At 37.5% G+C, this 17,771-nt stretch overlaps 1 protein-coding gene across 1 annotated transcript in view; it reads left to right on the top strand.

Moving 5' to 3' along the window:
• Positions 1-17,771, top strand: part of LOC114643696 (sterol O-acyltransferase 1-like) — a 79,704-nt gene that overhangs the window by 43,719 nt on the left and 18,214 nt on the right. Inside the window, exons 7-12 of the mRNA XM_051932571.1 lie at positions 2,121-2,403; positions 5,524-5,602; positions 7,501-7,582; positions 8,048-8,093; positions 12,056-12,185; positions 16,130-16,227. Of these exons, the coding sequence (XP_051788531.1) occupies positions 2,121-2,403; positions 5,524-5,602; positions 7,501-7,582; positions 8,048-8,093; positions 12,056-12,185; positions 16,130-16,227 (718 nt within the window). The remainder of the gene's footprint in view (positions 1-2,120; positions 2,404-5,523; positions 5,603-7,500; positions 7,583-8,047; positions 8,094-12,055; positions 12,186-16,129; positions 16,228-17,771) is intronic.

Below are 17,771 nucleotides of genomic sequence, written 5' to 3'. Positions count from 1 at the left end.
CTTGATCCCTCTTTCTGTGTTTTGTATTGAGTGAAAAGTTGAAACAGACTGCTTCAGCAGCCAAACAGTAAAATATTATAATTCAATTATGACTGAAACAAAGAAATGACTTTCAAAATTTTACAGTTAAAAAAAACACCTTTAGTCCACAATATATTTAAACTTGGGAAAGCAGGATTTAGAAATATTATAAATGTGACAATTAACAGTTATATCCATAACTGAGATAACAGAGACATTATAAATAGATTCAGCAAAGCTTAAATTCAAGCCTTGTGGAATTAGTCTTTACTGTTTCCTTATTATCGGCAGACACTCGCTGGAAGAACGGTCTTTTCTGAATTCAAAGGTACACAGTTTTAACTCATTCACTGTTTTGCATCAGTAAAGCAGTAAATTAATGATGGAAATATACCATTGTGATTTAACAGAAGTGATAATAGTATCTGTTAAGCCCCATCACACTACTTAAGTGAAAAATTAAGGAAAATGTACTAAGTAATTGCATCACAAACACTGACTTTTTCAATGATTTTCAGTCATAACCTTCATTTACACAATCTTAGTCTGGTAGTTACAGTGGCTTTCTCTGACATCCAGTCACTTAGTATGTCAACCCCAATGACTCAGTCATAGAAATCTGTGACTAGTCACAAAAAAATAAATCAAGCAGGTTTATTTTTTTTGTTTGTCTTTAATTATATGGCTAGAATTCTTTTGTGCGTATGTGAAAGAGCGGACATCCAGTGGTTCTCAACCAGAAGTGCAATGCACACAGTATGACTGCAAGGAAAGAAGAAAAGTGGGTGTTTTGACTCACAAAAACAGAAGAATGGCTTGTCTGTCTGATGTCTCAGGTTTGAAAAAAAGAAAAAGACAGACAGAGACTGTGGCTGAATTCAACATACAGGGACAACATTGGTGAAGCCACCAGTGCTGTCAGACGGCAGATTAGTTGGGTGGCAATATTCCATTACTTTGGAAATTTTAAACAGTGGTGAGAAGCCGTTTGGCATTCGTACCATCCGTCACTAACACGATTTCCTATTCATACATTGTGACATCGACCAACTATACTTGTTAAGGTTAACATGCTGTCTAACAAAGTTTTGTAGTATGCTGCCGGCCTTAACAGAAAAGACAAAAAAAATAAAAAATTGGTACTGACGCAATTCCCTGATGGACTTCGTGTCTTCCTGCAGGCAGGAATCGGGGAGCAGTTTATTTAGACTTCTGTTTGTCCATCCATCCATTATCCAACCCGCTATATTCTAACTAAAGGGTTACGGGGGTCTGCTGGAGTCAATCCCAGCCAACACAGGGTGCAAGGCAGGAAACAAACCCCGGGCAGGGCGCCAGCCAACTGCAGGGCACGCACGCACATACCAAGCACACACTAGGGACAATTTAGAATCGCCAGTGCGCCTAACCTGCGTATCTTTGGACTGTGGGAGGAAACCGGAGCACCCAGAGGAAACCCATGCAGACACGGGGAGAACATGCAAACTCCATGCAGGGAGGACCTGGGAAGCGAACCCGGGTCTCCTAACTGTGAGGCAGCAGTGCTACCCACTGCACCACTGTGCTGCCGACTTCTGTTTGTTTTCTACCAAAATCTGATAGATTTATATGAAGAAGGTAGTGCAGTTTTAGACACAATATTATGTAGAGCTAAAATGTTTATTTAACATAAAAAATATAATTGCTCAAGTACAGGTTGCTACTGTACATGTATATTGCACTCTGTATTAGTTTCTGCATGCACACATTTATTCTGAAATTGCATTCCTTTCATTTGAATTGTCAGATGTGTATTGTTTGTAAAGTACATTACATGTCAATAAATAAATAATCTTGTCTGCAGCATGATGTAGTTTTGTAGAAGCTCAATGGTTTTCAGCAGATTCTTAAGTAGTTGATCCTCACTGTGAATGATACATAAACATTCTATTTAATTCATGTCAATTTTGTAGGTAAAGGAGTATTTTTTCACGACTGCTTTATAAGTGATTTGTTAGTTTTGTATTAATACATTCAGTTGGTTAATAAGTAATTAAATTGTTTGTCGAGATTAGTTAATATGTTTCCTAATTTTTGTTATTTTATTTTTTTTTTTACAGGCTTGTTCTAGATTTCAGTCTTCTCGTTTATGCCTTTGGCAATTTTCCTTTGGTGGTATCAACTTGGCTATGCATGTTCCTGTCGACATTCACCATTCCGTACGCATTGCTTCACCAGTGGGCACGTCAGTATCGTTCAGCACGGTTCAAAGGGCTGAGTTGTTTGTGGGCTGGTACTCTCTTTTTGATTTTTCAAACCGTAGTCCTTGGGTTTTTGCCAACCTATGTTGTCCTCAGGAATAACTTCCCACCAGCTTCCCGGTTTATCATCATTCTGGAACAGGTTAGTTAATGGTGCTATTTGTCCTTTTACCACTAAAATATTTTGACAAAACACTTAAGTTCCTGAAAACTTCAATTAAATATCAGTTCAGCTTAACTAATATGTCCATTTGCAACACACTAACCTTCCATACGCTACATTGGCAGGTAGTGCACTCCAAACATAAGAGGCCATATTGATGACATATTTACTGTGATGAGATCAGTTTTCAGTGGATCCATGAATTGCAGCATAATTGCAATCTGTGCAATGTGAAATAGTGCACTCTACATGGAAGGAATGATTGAGTTAGTAATAATACAGCTAGGCCAAAGCAGTAATACTGGAATGTTTGATCTCTCTGTTGTTCATTCTGATCATAGTGCTGATCATGTCACTGTTTGCCACTCTATTATGGTGTTAAATTTAATTACAGTGTTGTTCCTTTACAAATAAACCAGGAAGAACATTTTATGTTTTTAACTAAAGTTATTTTTTCCAGTCCATAACAAGAAAAAAAAAATTCAACAGCGTTTTTGAAAAATTAATGCAGAAAGGAGCACATGTTTTTTTTGTTATTTTCTTTACTTTTTTGATATACATTAAGGTGTTCAGGTTTAAGGCACCAGTTTAGAAAAAATAATGCAGCAGTTATGTTCATAAATTGGCATTTCTGCTGTGCATTCATCATAGTGTGAATTTAGCACTTCATTGTATAAAACCAAACAGCATTTTATAAAAAAAAATATTTTTACTTTTTTTTTTTTTTTTAATTTATTTTCAAAATACAGAGGCAGCATATCTTGTTACCAGCTCAAAGTTCATATATTTAAGTTATATGACCTCTGGGTTCCTGCTTGCACTGACTACAAGTACATGTGATGATCTGTTGATTTCATGATTGTCTTGGACACAAAGCTCAAAGGTAGAACTGTCCTAGTACAGATTGGACTATTGTAACTTTATGAGCATCTCTGTTATGCATATTAATTTGTCTTGTGCACTCAGATCTACCCAACAGACGTCCTGAATTAAAGTTGGAAAACATTCCAAAAAAATTTAGACACTTTCGTTTTCCGTTTTTACCCATCGATCTACAAAATAAAATTTATATCATTCATTGGTTTTTTGGAAGCAAAGTAATGTGTTTTGCTTTGCGCCCTCCCCCACCATAACCTATCATCTATGGGGGAGGAGCAAAAGCTTTAGATTGACCTAGAATTTAGATCTCTGCTTTTCAACGGATTTCGACGTGTTAGGATACTGAACACATCAATATCTTCATGATCGGTGGTGTGTGTGTGTGTGGGTATGTCACAGTTTCTGGAGGATGGTCTAGAGCTAAAATAGCTGGATGGAAAAATACCAAACTCGAAACTTAAGCTTTTTATGAGATGACGATGTGCTGATTAGTTTTTGAGCCAAATCGTGCAAGAGAAAGAGGGATTCTAAAGGAACCCTCAAAAACCGTAACAATTAGTTATGAATTCTTCTTGCAGTTGCTATCATATTGGCCTTTTTTATGATCAGAAAGATCAACATCAGAGTGGTAAATAATTACTGAAATGTTATGGAATAGTTCAGGTAAATACGTTCTTAGGGCATTAAGCCTACTGATACCCGCGTCCGAATTTTTTATTATTTGAATGATACAGGAACAAATGTGATACAGTTTCCAGTTGTGACTAATTCCTGTAGAAACAGTCAGTCCAATTGAGTATTGATATTTCTCTATTAATACACAGGCATACAGTATGCAATAGCAAATTCTGATCACTTTCAGTGAATTTAGAAAATATTCAAATCCCAGAGACATGAAGATGGCAGTTTATAGACAATTCCTATCCAATCTAAACCAGGTTAAGAGGATCTACTAGGAAGAATGGGATAAACTTCAATTCCTGGTGTGCAAAGCTTGTGAAGATTTGAGGTCATGTCATATTTGACAAACTTTCAAGTGATTTTTCCAATGTAGCCTTCATGGGAAAGATGCTATATAAATAAAATGTATTATTATTATTACTACGTATTATTCATTTACATAATCTTAGTGAGTCAGAGGCAGTTGGCACACATTCTTGAAGTCATCTATGTGACATGCCTACCAACTCACTCCAGTTAGTCCAGGACTCCCTCTGACAAATGAAACAGGTTTGATTTTTGTCTTTAGTTATTAGGGTGGGGTTGTTTGCATGAGAGTTTACAGCCAATGAATGCTTATCCAGAAGTAAAATGCATTAATGCAGGAATGCAGTTGTTTTGAACCTTACAAAATGGAAGAGAAACTAGTCTGTCTTGTGTTTTATATGACAGAGTGGAGTAAAGAGCCAAGATGGCTGCTGCACTCGCCCTAGCTGTTAACCATTCTTACGGCATTGGCTCTGTCAGCACGCTATTGGCTGTCGGAAAAAGTGATGAGCACGACTCTGCTGGAAGGTCAGCAAGATGTCGCTAAAAGTGACATACCCAGTGATTTTCAATTGTGTAAATTGACATGGTCCAGCGGCAAGATCAGCAACTGCAGTCATTCAGTCTAACATACCTTACAACTAGAAGTCATGTAATACAACATTGGCTTTACCCAAGAAGACTTAAAGCTATAATTGCTGCCAAAGATGCCCCTACAAAGTACTGAATTAAGGATCTGAATATTTCCATGAACGAGAGGTTGATTTTATCTTGATAATAAATTTGTAGAATTTTCTGAAAACCTGTCTTCACTTTGTCATTATGGATGATTGAGTATAATACATTGATTGGCCAAAATAGAAAATACATTAATTAAAAAAAAAAAAAAAACTGAAGATGTCTGAATACTTTCTGAATCCACTGTATCTTTAGACACCAATGCAACATTTATTTTTTTGCAATTCATAAGTTAATTCAATATATTTTTCTGAATTTATTGTTTATATCACTTTGCTTCTTTTAAGTAAAATTAGAATGAAAAGTATTTCAAAATTTCTTGTATTTAATTTTGCTATTTTTCAATTATAAGTTTAAAGTCAATCTGCATTATAGACTCAAATGAAAACATTTTTTTATACCATGCTATAGAAAATTGATTTTTAAAATTTTTTTAAGCAAAACATTTCTAATTAAACGTTTAACGAGAAGTTCTGTTCCAATTTGCATTTGAAGGTACGCCTCATAATGAAAACCCATTCTTTTATCAGAGAAAATGTCCCCAAAGTGCTGTCTTCTGGGAAGGAGAAATCCAGTGAGTACATGATTAGAATTAATGCTGCTTGTTTTTTTGTCAAGATTACAAGAAAGGCTGTCTTTTAATTTGAGGTGGTACTTATTTTTTAAATTCCATTCTAAATGTGTTAAAATTAGTACAGTGAAAGACTGTTATGTAAAGACCGAAGGCATAATGTTCTTGATAAACTCTATATCTAGAGTCATATGAAAAAGTTTGGGAGCCTCTCTTAATTCTTTGGATTTTTGTTTCTCATTTGCTGAGCTTTCAAAGTAGCAACTTCCTTTTAATATCTGACATGCCTTATGGAAACCGTAGTATTTCAGCAGTGACATTAAGTTTATTGGATTAACAGAAAATATGCAATATGCATCATAACAAAATTAGACAGTGGCGTACATTTGGGCACCCCAACAGAGATATGACATCAATACTTAGTTGAGCCTCCTTTTGCGAATCTAACAGCCTCTAGATGCTGTCCTCCTATAGCCTTTGACGAGTGTCTGGTTTCTGGATGGAGGTATTGTTGACCATTCTTCCATACAAAATCTCTCCAGTTCAGTTAAATTTGATAGTTATCGAGCATGGACAGCCTGCTTCAAATCATCCCATAGATTTTCGATGATATTCAAGTCAGGGGACTGTGACGGCCATTCCAGAACATTGTACTTCTCCGTCTGCATGAATGCCTTTGTAGATTTTGAACTGTGTTTTGGGTCATTGTCTTGTTGGAATATCCAACCCCTGCGTAATTTCAGCTTTGTGACTGATGCTTGAACATTATCCTGAAGAATTTGTTGATATTGGGTTGAATTCATCTGACCCTCGACTTTAACAAGGGCCCCAGTTCCTGAATTACCCACACAGCCCCACAGCATGATGGGACCTCCACCAAATTTGACAGTAGGTAGCAGGTGTTTTTCTTGGAATGCGGTGTTCTTCTTCCGCCATGCAAAGCGCTTTTTGTTATGACCAAATAACTCAATTTTTGTCTCATCAGTCCAAAGCACTTTGTTCCAAAATGAATCTGGCTTGTCTAAATGAGCATTGGCATACAACAAGCGACTCTGTTTGTGGCGTGAGTGCAGAAAGGGCTTCTTTCTCATCACCCTGCCATACAGATGTTCTTTGTGCAAATTGCGCTGGATTGTAGAACGATGTACAGATACACCATCTGCAGCAAGATGTTCTTGCAGGTCTTTGGAGGTGATCTGTGGGTTGTCTGTAACCATTCTCACAAACCTGCGTATATGCCACTCCTGTATTTTTCTTGGGCTGCCAGACCTGCTGGGTTTAACAGCAACTGTGCCTGTGGCCTTCCATTTCCTGATTACATTCCTTACAGTTGAAACTGAAAGTTTAAACCTCTGAGATGGCTTTTTGTAGTCTTCCCCTAAACCAGGAGACTCAACAATCTTTGCTTTCAGATCTTTTGAGAGTTGCTTTGAGGATCCCAGGCTGTCACTCTTCAGAGGAGAGTCAAAGGGAAGGAAGCACAACTTGTAATTGACCACCTTAAATACCTTTATATCTCATGATGGGACACACCTGTCTATGAAGTTCAAGGCTTAATGAGCTCATCCAACCAATTTGGTGTTGTAAGTAATCAGCATTGAGCAGTGACAGGCATTCAAATCAGCACAATGACAAGGGGACCCACATTTTTGCACAGCCAGTTTTTCACATTTAATTTCATACAACTAAATACTGCTTCACTAAAAATCTTTGTTCGGAAAACACCCCAGTACTCAGATGTTCCTAGGAAATGAAAGACATACCACTGTTATCTTTTTTTGTTGAAAGTAAGTTATTATGCAGGCTGAGAGGGGTTCCCAAACTTTTTCATATGACTGTATATGACATGAGTAATTAATTCAGAATCATGTTTACTAATGTATTTTTTATAATTTTTTTAGACTTGACTGTGATGCCTCAGATATCTCAATACTTATATTTCCTTTTTGCGCCAACTCTCATTTACCGAGACAACTATCCCAGGTAACACTAGGAAAAATGGCATTTTTTTGTTTGTTGTGCTTTTGTGGGTGTTCTTCACTATTTGATTTAAAATGTCTGTCTGGTTAACCATCACTCTTAATTGTTCATTGATGTTACTACTTTTCTATTCTGTTCATCATAAGGTTTGAAGTTCTTCTAAATTTGTAGTAGAATACACAATCATTGCTGGAATGAGCAGTGTATGACTTAATTCATTGTGCTTATTTACATGAAGGACACCAGAGTACTCTGAAAGGTTACTCTTCTTTGCTGGTCTAGAAAATAATTGAGAATTCTACGGAAGTAACTAGAGGCTGTTGAGTTAGGGGAGGGTGGTTTGATCAATATCGGAATTTAACAGCAAGAAAGTAAGATGACAGGAGCAGGTATTTTACAGTAAACTACTGACTGAAAAAAGCAAGTGTCCTCATTTAATTCATATGTTGCTTTAATTTTTAATTACAGAAATCCAGTGATCAGATGGGGTTATGTTGGTACAAAATTTTTACAGGTATGTTCTTAAACGTTTTTAATCTCTTTGTGCTCATCATGGATTTTACACATCTTTCTTGTAGTTTGTTTCTCATTAATAATTATTTTTTTCATTCACTTTCTGAAAGTTCAGGGTCTTTTGGGGGCAAAATGACTCTCCTGGCACTGTTGAGTGCTGACCAGGATCATCTCTATGCTTGCCAATAGTTCATTGTTTGGAGGCAATTGACCTTTCTTAAAGAACTGGAGCCACTATATCGGTATAACGGCTTTATTGGAGAAAGCCATCAAGGAGCCATGGCAGTTCAACAGACGTTTCTGACTAATTCATCCAAGCTACTTTCTCTTTATAGATGTTTAGATGACGTAATTTACAAAAAAAGAAGTGAAAGAAACTCTGTAAAATCTCTAGTAGCAGAGACACTACTCATTTCCCTAAAATTCCCAGCAGATTCAGGAAGTTAATTATGTACAGCATAACCTAGCCCTGACCTAATGTGTAGTCTATTCCTAGCAGACATCTGACCAACCACTTCCTTTTAAAATGTCCATAAAGCATAGCATACATATTTTAACTTCTCTTGACTTGGCTTTAGTCAGCTTTTAAACAAAAAAGTAAAGCCTACAAGCCATGCAATGCATTAAAAATTTTTCTTCTATAATTGCAGGGCATACAGTAAACACCTGTACACTTTACATTAGGCCATTTTACAACTCGAACCAACCATAACCTGCAGTCAGGATATACCTGGAGAAACCCAAGTAAAAAATACAAGAACATGTCAAACTTCACACAAGATAGGATAAAAATTGCACTCCAGGAACTATCGGGAATAACCAGTAAGACACTGTATTGACAAGAAATAACACACTAAATATTATAAACATATTGCAGGCACTGGCATATAAAGCAGTATGCATGGACATCAGCAATTTTTCAAGAAATGGTGCTAATCCTTGTATATTTCTGAACTAATAACATAAAGTCAAAGGTGAATTATTATCTGTTGTTAATTTACTGAAACCAATGTAATTTCTTATAGTTGGCTTTAAATCCACATTCTAACAGATTATGTAATGGTGTGCTTGAAAGTTTGTGAACCCTTTGGAATTTTCTATATTTCTGCATAAATATTACCCAAAACATCATCAGATTTTCATTCAAGTCCTAAAAGTAGATAAAGAGAAACCAGTTAAACAAATGAGACACAAATATTATAATTAGTCATTTATTTATTAAGGAAAATGATCGAATATTACATATTTGTGAGTGGCAAAAGTATGTGAACCTTTGCCCACCCTTTGCAGCAATAACTGCAACTAAACGTTTCTGGTAACTGTTAATCAGTCCTGCACACCGGCTTGGAGGAATTTTTGCCCATTCCTCCATACAGAACAGCTTCAACTCTGGGATGCTGGTGGGTTTCCTTGCATTAACTGCTCACTTCAGGTCCTTCCACAACATTTCAATTGGATTAAGGTCAGGACTTTGACTTGGCCATTCCAAAACATTAACTTTATTCTTCTTTAACCATTCTTTGGTAGAACGACTTGTGTGCTTAGGGTCGTTGTCTTGCTGCATGTCCCACCTTCTCTTGAGATTCAGTTCATGGACAGAAGTCCTGACGTTTTCCTTTTGAATTCTCTGATATAATTCAGAATTAATTGTTCCATCAATGAAGGCAAGCCGTCCTGGCGCAGATGCAGCAAAACAGGCCTAGACCATGATACTACCACCAGCATGTTTCACAGATGGGATAAGGTTCTTATGCTGGAATGCAGTGTTTTCCTTTCTCCAAACATTATGCTTTTCATTTAAACCAAAAAGTTTTATTTTGGTCTCATCCGTCCACAAAACATAGCCTTCTGGTTTGTCCACGTGATCTTTAGCAAAGTGCAGACGAGCAGCAATGTTTTTTTTGGAGAGCAGTGGCTTTCTCCTTGCAACCCTGCCATGCACACCATTGTTGTTCAGTGTTCTCCTGATGGTGGACTTATGAACATGAACATTAGCCAATGTGAGAGAGGCCTTCAGTTGCTTAGAAGTTACCCTGGGGTCCTTTGTGACCTCGCCGACTATTACACGCCTTGCTCTTGGAGTGATCTTTGTTGGTCGACCACTCCTGGGGAGGGTAACAATGGTCTTGAATTTCCTCCATTTGTACACAATCTGTCTGACTGTGGATTGCTGGAGTCCAAACTCTTTAGAGATGGTTTTGTAACCTTTTCCAGCCTGATGAGCATCAACAACCCTTTTTCTGAGGTCCTCAGAATTCTCCTTTGTTAATGCCATGATACACTTCCACAAACGTGTTGTGAAGAGCAGACTTTGATAGACCCCTGTTCTTTAAATAACACAGGGTGCCCACTCACACCTGATTGTCATCCCATTGATTGAAAACACCTGACTCGAATTTCACCTTCAAACTAACTGCTAATCCTAGAGGTTCACGTACTTTTGCCACTCACAAATATGCAATATTCGATCATTTTCCTCAATAAATAAATGACCAAGTATAATATTTTTGTCTCATTTGTTTAACTGGTTTCTCTTTATCTACTTTTAGGACTTGAGTGAAAATCTGATGATGTTTTAGGTCATATTTATGCAGAAATATAGAAAATTCTAAAGGGTTCACAAACTTTCAAGCACAACTGTATGTATATGTGTATAAAGTATAATTAATCAGTGTGCAGTGATGTCTTTATGCAATCTCCCAAATCTGACCAGAATATGAAAATTAAATCTAGTGCAAGGAATACAATTTCAGTTCTCTGGTGTGCCAATTATTTTAATAGGATTGCAGTGCAATTTTATGAAAATTTGCCCAAACAAATGATCAAGAGCAAGAGGCAATTGTACCAGAACTTTGCATTCTGCATTTCATATTATTTCACTTTAAAACCACCTCCTTCCCATCTTTTTCTTTATCTCTGACACATGTAAGTTTGAATTTAGACGAAGATTAGTGATCAAGTATGTGTGAGTTTCCATACACTAATCACCGTAGTATTGATATTGGGACTCTGTATTGGTGGTACTCATTTATGGTCCTGGAGGTCCGCAGTGGCTGCAAGCTTTCCTTCCAATCAGTTTCGTAATTAGAAACCAGGCCTAACAGATACTTGGCATTTTATTATATGGTCCGTTAGCGCTTTCATTCTTCTAAGACAAAAATTACATTTTTTTTTGTTTGTTTTCCTGAGAATATTATCCATAAGTTTAGTGGTCTGCCCTTTCTCTCACTATTTCAAAACATTGTACTAACACAGTTGCTTCATGATGTGTGTACACAGGTTTAAAGAGAAGCACGTTAGCTGGAGAGCTGCTGGTTCTTTTGTCATTTGTACCACATTATTAACTGATGATAAGCTACAAGAGGCAACAATTAAAACTGAAATGCAACAGTTTATAACTACAATAGGCAATTAAAGGCCCTGAATTGTAACAAACAAGTTTACTAAAACTGTGCCTGAAAGAAAATATTGCTTTAATAGTAAGTAAACGGGTTGAAATTAAAAAACAAAAAAAAAAACTGGGTAAAGCGAAAATCAGCATCCACTGCAGACTTCCTGGACTGCAACTGAGTAGCCCTGCCCAATATGTTATCAGCATATCGCTGACAGAGTTATCACAGCTCTGATGCTTTCTAACCTGGAAATAAACACATTTTCAAACCGCAGCACCACTACATTCAAAGTTTAATTATTAGTTAGATCTAAATTGTCCTTGAGTTTTCTTGAAAGATGCTGGATTATCCACATTTCATTGGGATTGTATAGCAAAGTGCTAAACTTTCACAGAAACTCTGCGTTAGGAGGTGTTTCCTGCAGGGTTGTAGCAAATTGTATTGTTTCAGTTTTGTTAGCTGGAAAAATATAATATAAATGCTTTTCCTTGTGTTTAATGTTCACATTGTTGCTTTTTTTTGGTGGTTATCCTTACTATTTGCAATAAAAATACATATTTTATTTTTTCAGTTTTTGGGCTGCCTGTTCTATGTGTACTATGTATTTATGCGGTTATGCATTCCTCAGTTCAGAAACATAAGTCTTCAGCCTTTTAACCTAAAGGTGACGGTGCTCTGTGTGTTTAATTCGATTCTCCCAGGTAAGAACACTCCTTAACAGACCTTGATTTTAAACACTACTAAGTTCATTTTCTTGTATGGCCTCATCGTCATACATTTTTATGTATGTATTTTATTGGAAAATTGTTTTACATTTATATTTTGCCTTTTCCCTCTATACAGTATCTAGTACGGTGTCATATAAATTAACTCTTTGAGGGCTGAATATTTTTTCCAAAAAATACAGTTTTCTGAAAGCCCACAAAGCAATGGTTTCACACATAAGTCAACATAAAATGTCTTTTGCTATGTGCTGTGACTGCTGTTGGCGCATGTTCAGCATCTGTGGCGGCAGTGGCTGTATTGGGGGCACCTCGAATATCAGCAGGAATGCATGGTGGGCTGGCTGTCTTCGCACAGCAGCTGGGAGGCAGTAGCAGTGTGACGCAATCTGATTTGTATCTCTTCTCATCATACGTGGTGGTCCTCCCATGCAAACACTGCTGATGGTGCATCAGCTATATGAAAGTGTTCATCAGTTGGGGACCGATCAGATGATGCTGGTACCTCACTTTCGTTTTTGATCTCCATCTCCATATCACTTGTATCAAACTCAGAGTCTGACAAATCCTATTCAACGAAATTACGTGAAACGTTCATGGAGTATTTTGCTTTGCACATTCGCTTTGGTCTCTCGCCAGATGTTGGCGCCATTTTAGAGGTTGTTTGCTCTTCACTACTCCTGCACACGTAGGGAATCGAGGTAAAATCAACAAAGCTATGTAACTTTTTCCTTCTAGCAAAAAGTCGAACTATAACGTAAGGGTGAGTTTTGTTGCAGTTTACAGCTGATTACCGTCCTCTACTCCTGAATTTTGACAAAAGTTGACATCAGCCATGAAAGAGTTAAGCATAATGTTTTAGGGCAGTTCATATTGTATTTATCCAAACTTAACTTCCTTGTAGCAATTAAAACTAAAAACAATTAGTATAGAATGACTCATACAGTACGTCCATCACTTTAGTGATCCTATAAGAAATTAGTCAACAGAAGATTTTACTATACAATACAACAGAATGCACTGTGTAATATACAATCCAGTACATTAACTTATATTTATTATGTGCACAGTTAAATGTATAGTAAAATAAACATGAAATTGAATCAATTTAAACAATGTAAATAATATTTAATTTAAAATTAAGCAGTTTGGGACAGACTATTACTCTGTTTCCAGCTGCTGGGTCACGAGTTTGTTTTATTTGTAATGGCAGTGGGTCATGGCAAATCGCTGCTCCAACAATTGCAGCTGAATCACCAAGGAGTGATTAACCACCACTACCACTCTGACAAACATACTTGAATTACTAAGTGGGGCCTACCCACACAGCTTCGACGATTGTGCTTGAATCACCCAGTGAGAAGCTCTGACAATCACACTTGAGTCACCAAGACAAAAAAAAAGTTACATGGGGGAAAAAGTGTGTCACAACACCTCAAAGGTTCAGAAACACTGCATTGGGTTAAATTGGGTTAAATGACATAAGCAATCTGCATAGATAGAGCGACTACTACATGGGTGACTGATTTTGCTGTCTATGTCAATCTTTAATGTGGTGTATGTTTATAAGTTCATTTCTTCCTCTTCATCATATGCTCTGGTAGGGCAAACGATTTGTCAGCTTTTGTCATTTATGAATAACTTTTGAGTGTGTGAGAATCTTGTGTGCGTGTATGTATATTTAAATAATTTAAGTATCTCAAAATCTATTCATGTAGAATTTTGCAACTCGGTAGGCCTGACCTCATGGCTAAATGGAGCAAACTGCAAAAATTCCAATTAAGTTAAACAGTTTGTACAGTAGTTGTTGTTGAACGTAAGTCAAATGGTTTTTAAAGGATGTGGAGAGAAGTACTGGACCAAAATAAATACTCTGCAACTTGTAAAAAAGAGATATATGGTGCAACTTTTTTGAAAAAGATAGAGACCTATAACGATAATAATAAAATTGACCTATGTTCAGTGGGGACATCGTGGAAACTGCTTGTTCTAAAGTTTTGTATCTTTACTAGGTTGTAGTCCTACAAGAACACAGAAAGACACAAGTTTCTAACATAAACTGTAATTTTAAGACATGAAAATCAATTCTGATTTTACACACACACACACATAGAGGGATCATGTTAAAATCCACTTTTCTCAATGTTTTGAACATCATAGAATCTGAATCTGATCCCATCACCAAACCTCGGTGAAAAATGACATTTAGGACAAATAATGAATATCTGCACCATGTTGGCTACTGAGTACTGTAATTCCATGCCACACACTTGTTGGACGTAGTCATTGGCAGGTTAAATAAACTGGTCATGGTCAATGTTGAGGGGATATCCTTGTGGTCTACAGTTCATTAGCTTAGTCATTATACCTCAGAACTTGGAAATTTTAAGTTCAATTTGTTTTCTATCTTTCAATGCAACAAAAAGAGCAGGTAGTTCTTCTTTTTCATTTTTAGGAATATCGCATAGCTAGTCGTCTCCTGCGCCTTTGCCCACGTAGAAGTGAAACAGGACAGCGAGGAGGGCCCTGCCCGGCTCCCTACTTCAGATGTTGCGCTTCCCCCTCCCCTCGGTCTGCAGCCTCTGTCTCGGATTAGTGCGAATATATCGCTCCTGCAAGCGAACTATGATTCTTAGCGCAATGAGAGATGTCGCAAAGTCAACCGGAATATTCAAGCAAATTTTAGAAAAAAGCCCGATCTAATTCCGTTAAGTAGTTCTCTCGTACGGTAGCTAAGCGGATGTAAGTTACATGCCCCGAGGCTGGCGCTTGAGTGAGCAGGGCCCTGCATCCCTCCCCTCTGTACGCTGCGTCTCTCTCGGATTCGCGTAAATAAATCGGTACCGCAAGTGAACTATGATACTTAGCGCAATGAGAGAGGTTGCAAAATCAACCAGAATGTTCAAGCAAATTATAGAAAAAACATAATAGACTACAAGAGTAGTTCTCTTGTGAAAAGCAGACAGGCATACAGACAGACAGACCTTGGATTTTATATATAGAGATGATAAAGCAAGAGAATCCTAGGAAATGGTCTTGAACATTTATAAAGCAATTACAGTAGTGATTTATAGAGCAGTGCATTTAAGCATTTACAGTTGTAATGAAGATGATTGTGTAGTGACCCAACTGTATGTTGATTAAGTTCTGAACACTAGTACTGAAACTTTGTATTCACTTAATTTTGCATATTTTCATTATATTTTGATTGATTTTGCCCTTGCTAGTTTATTAGTAAAGAGCATCATAAGTGTGACATGGTGCCATAGCATCTGGAGCTGCCGACTCTCTGCTCACCACAGTTCAAGTTGATTTTTTTTTTTTTTTTTTGTCCTTGCTTACCCTTTACAATTTCTCCCCAGTAACATGCTTGTCTTTTAAAATCATCATGATAGGGTGAGGAAGGTATACAAAGCAAGATTAATTGGGAGAAGACTCAGGCACAGGCACAGTACCTGCCAGCTGACCTGGAAGCTCCCAACATCTCCCTAGAAAGTGTTAGAAGATGTTGCTGAGTATAGGGTGTCCTTTTCAGATCTGTTCAACTTATTGCTACTGTGACCCTTATTAGGACAGGTGGAGTGAAAGTAATGATGTATGGCAACACTGGCTAATCATCCAGTGAGTGAGCGTGTTGGTGTGTGTGTGTGATCTGCATTTTTCAATGGACTGCAGTTTACAAAATTAACTGATTCCAGGCTTTTATTCATAGAACTCTGTTGCTGTGAGGCAGCAGCAGTAACCACTGTGCCACTCAGAGTGGCCGATTTTTATGTAGCAAATAAAATGTCTAATAGGTCAATTACATTATTAAAAAGTTTGAGTTTTCAAGGGTGCCTATGGTTATGCCTGAGAAGTAATAACAAAGTGTACACGTATTTTAAATCTGATGCTAACATTTCTTACTGGTATATTTTTTGCAGGTGTTCTGATTTTGTTTCTGGCATTTTTTGCATTCCTTCACTGCTGGCTAAATGCATTTGCAGAGATGCTACGATTTGCAGACAGAATGTTTTATAAGGTAAGAATATTCCTTATATTTTATTTAACACTCCTTACTTCACAGTCACTCTCATAGCTTTAAAGGATGCTGCAAGATCCATGCCATCAAGAAAATATTTCTATGCAGTTGTCTTTATCTTTATTAGCTTTAACTAGCTCTTGTTGCTGAAAGCAGTAAGCTGAAATTAGCCTCGTGTTAGAGTATTTCATATAGGCTATGGGACATCTAGTTTTCCCAGTACAGTGGAACCTCGGTTTGCGAGTAATTTGGTTTACGAGTGTTTTGCAAGACGAGCAAAAATTTTTAATAAATTTTGACTTGATAAACGAACGAGGTCTTGCAGTACGAGTAGTATGTATACTCTGTCTGCCGAGCGTCATGTGATCACAACTGAGCTGATGGTTCTTCTCTCTCTCGCTGCGGGATTGTGGGCAATCGCCTCCTATTCTCTGTCTGAGTCGGTGTGCCTCACTCATAGTAAACATCCATATGAGCGTATACTGTTTACTACAGCATTAGCATTGTGACTGTGTGTGCGCGCGTGTATGTGTGTATGCTTGCTCGTGTGTGTGTGTGCGCAACGCGCTCGCTCGTGTGTGTATGTGTGTGTGCGCACGCACGCGCTTGTGTGTGCTGTTAGGTGCGAGTCCCCGTCTTGCACACTAAAACATAAAGCTGAGTCTCTGTACTTTAGCAACACCAGCTTTATTCAGCTTGAAACAGACACAGCAGTCAGGCAGGGCCCTGCGCATTTATAACGTTCCTTGTTCCTTGTATCACCCATTGACGGCAGGCGCTTATAGCATGTCCGCGATCTTTTCGGATTCACTTTTACGGCGAACTGCTACAGCGCTGGGAGACTGCAATTGCTTTGGGACACTCTTCTGCGTGTCGTCCCATTAGGTGGAATCCCACAAGAGTTTAGAAACTCACTCACACCAGCCATGATTCTTTTCAAAGGTAAAGTGCAGGTTAATTTGTTTTATGTATTTTTACTTTATATTTTGCATTAATCATTTTTATATGAATAGTTTTGGGTTGTGGAACAAATCATCTGAGTTTCCATTATTTCTTATGGGGAAATTCACTTTGATATACGAGTGCTTTGGACTACGAGCACGTTTCCGGAAGGAATTATGCTCACAAACCGAGGTTCCACTGTATATAATTATGCCTAGTTACAAATCCAAATTGCATTGTAATGTAAATTGTGTTAACATGGCGATGATGAAGGGTGTTTTTTTAATTTACATGCTGTGCCTGTACTTGTCCATATCCTCTATTGTCAGTGTAGGTGTTGTTTTTAGCAAGCAGTGACTTTTCCTGCATCACTCTTGGCTCATGCATATACTGTTTAGAATTCATATAATGCACTTCTCTGAGAGTAGGCTTGTAGCACTGCACAATTTTGGAAACATAATGCAGTCCCATGTGACATATTTAGTAGAGCCATTAATCTAATAGCGATCCAGTGTTAGAAAATGCTGCATAAGCCCAACACCACCTGAACATTTGAGCTGCTTTTTGTGTGAAAAACATTTATATTAATATTGTAGCAGGGC

The sequence above is a fragment of the Erpetoichthys calabaricus genome, chromosome 10, assembly GCF_900747795.2.
Source record: "Erpetoichthys calabaricus chromosome 10, fErpCal1.3, whole genome shotgun sequence".
Lineage (NCBI taxonomy): Eukaryota > Metazoa > Chordata > Cladistia > Polypteriformes > Polypteridae > Erpetoichthys > Erpetoichthys calabaricus.
Note: the sequence above shows the minus strand (reverse complement) of the source record. Positions and strands in the feature narration are given on the sequence as shown.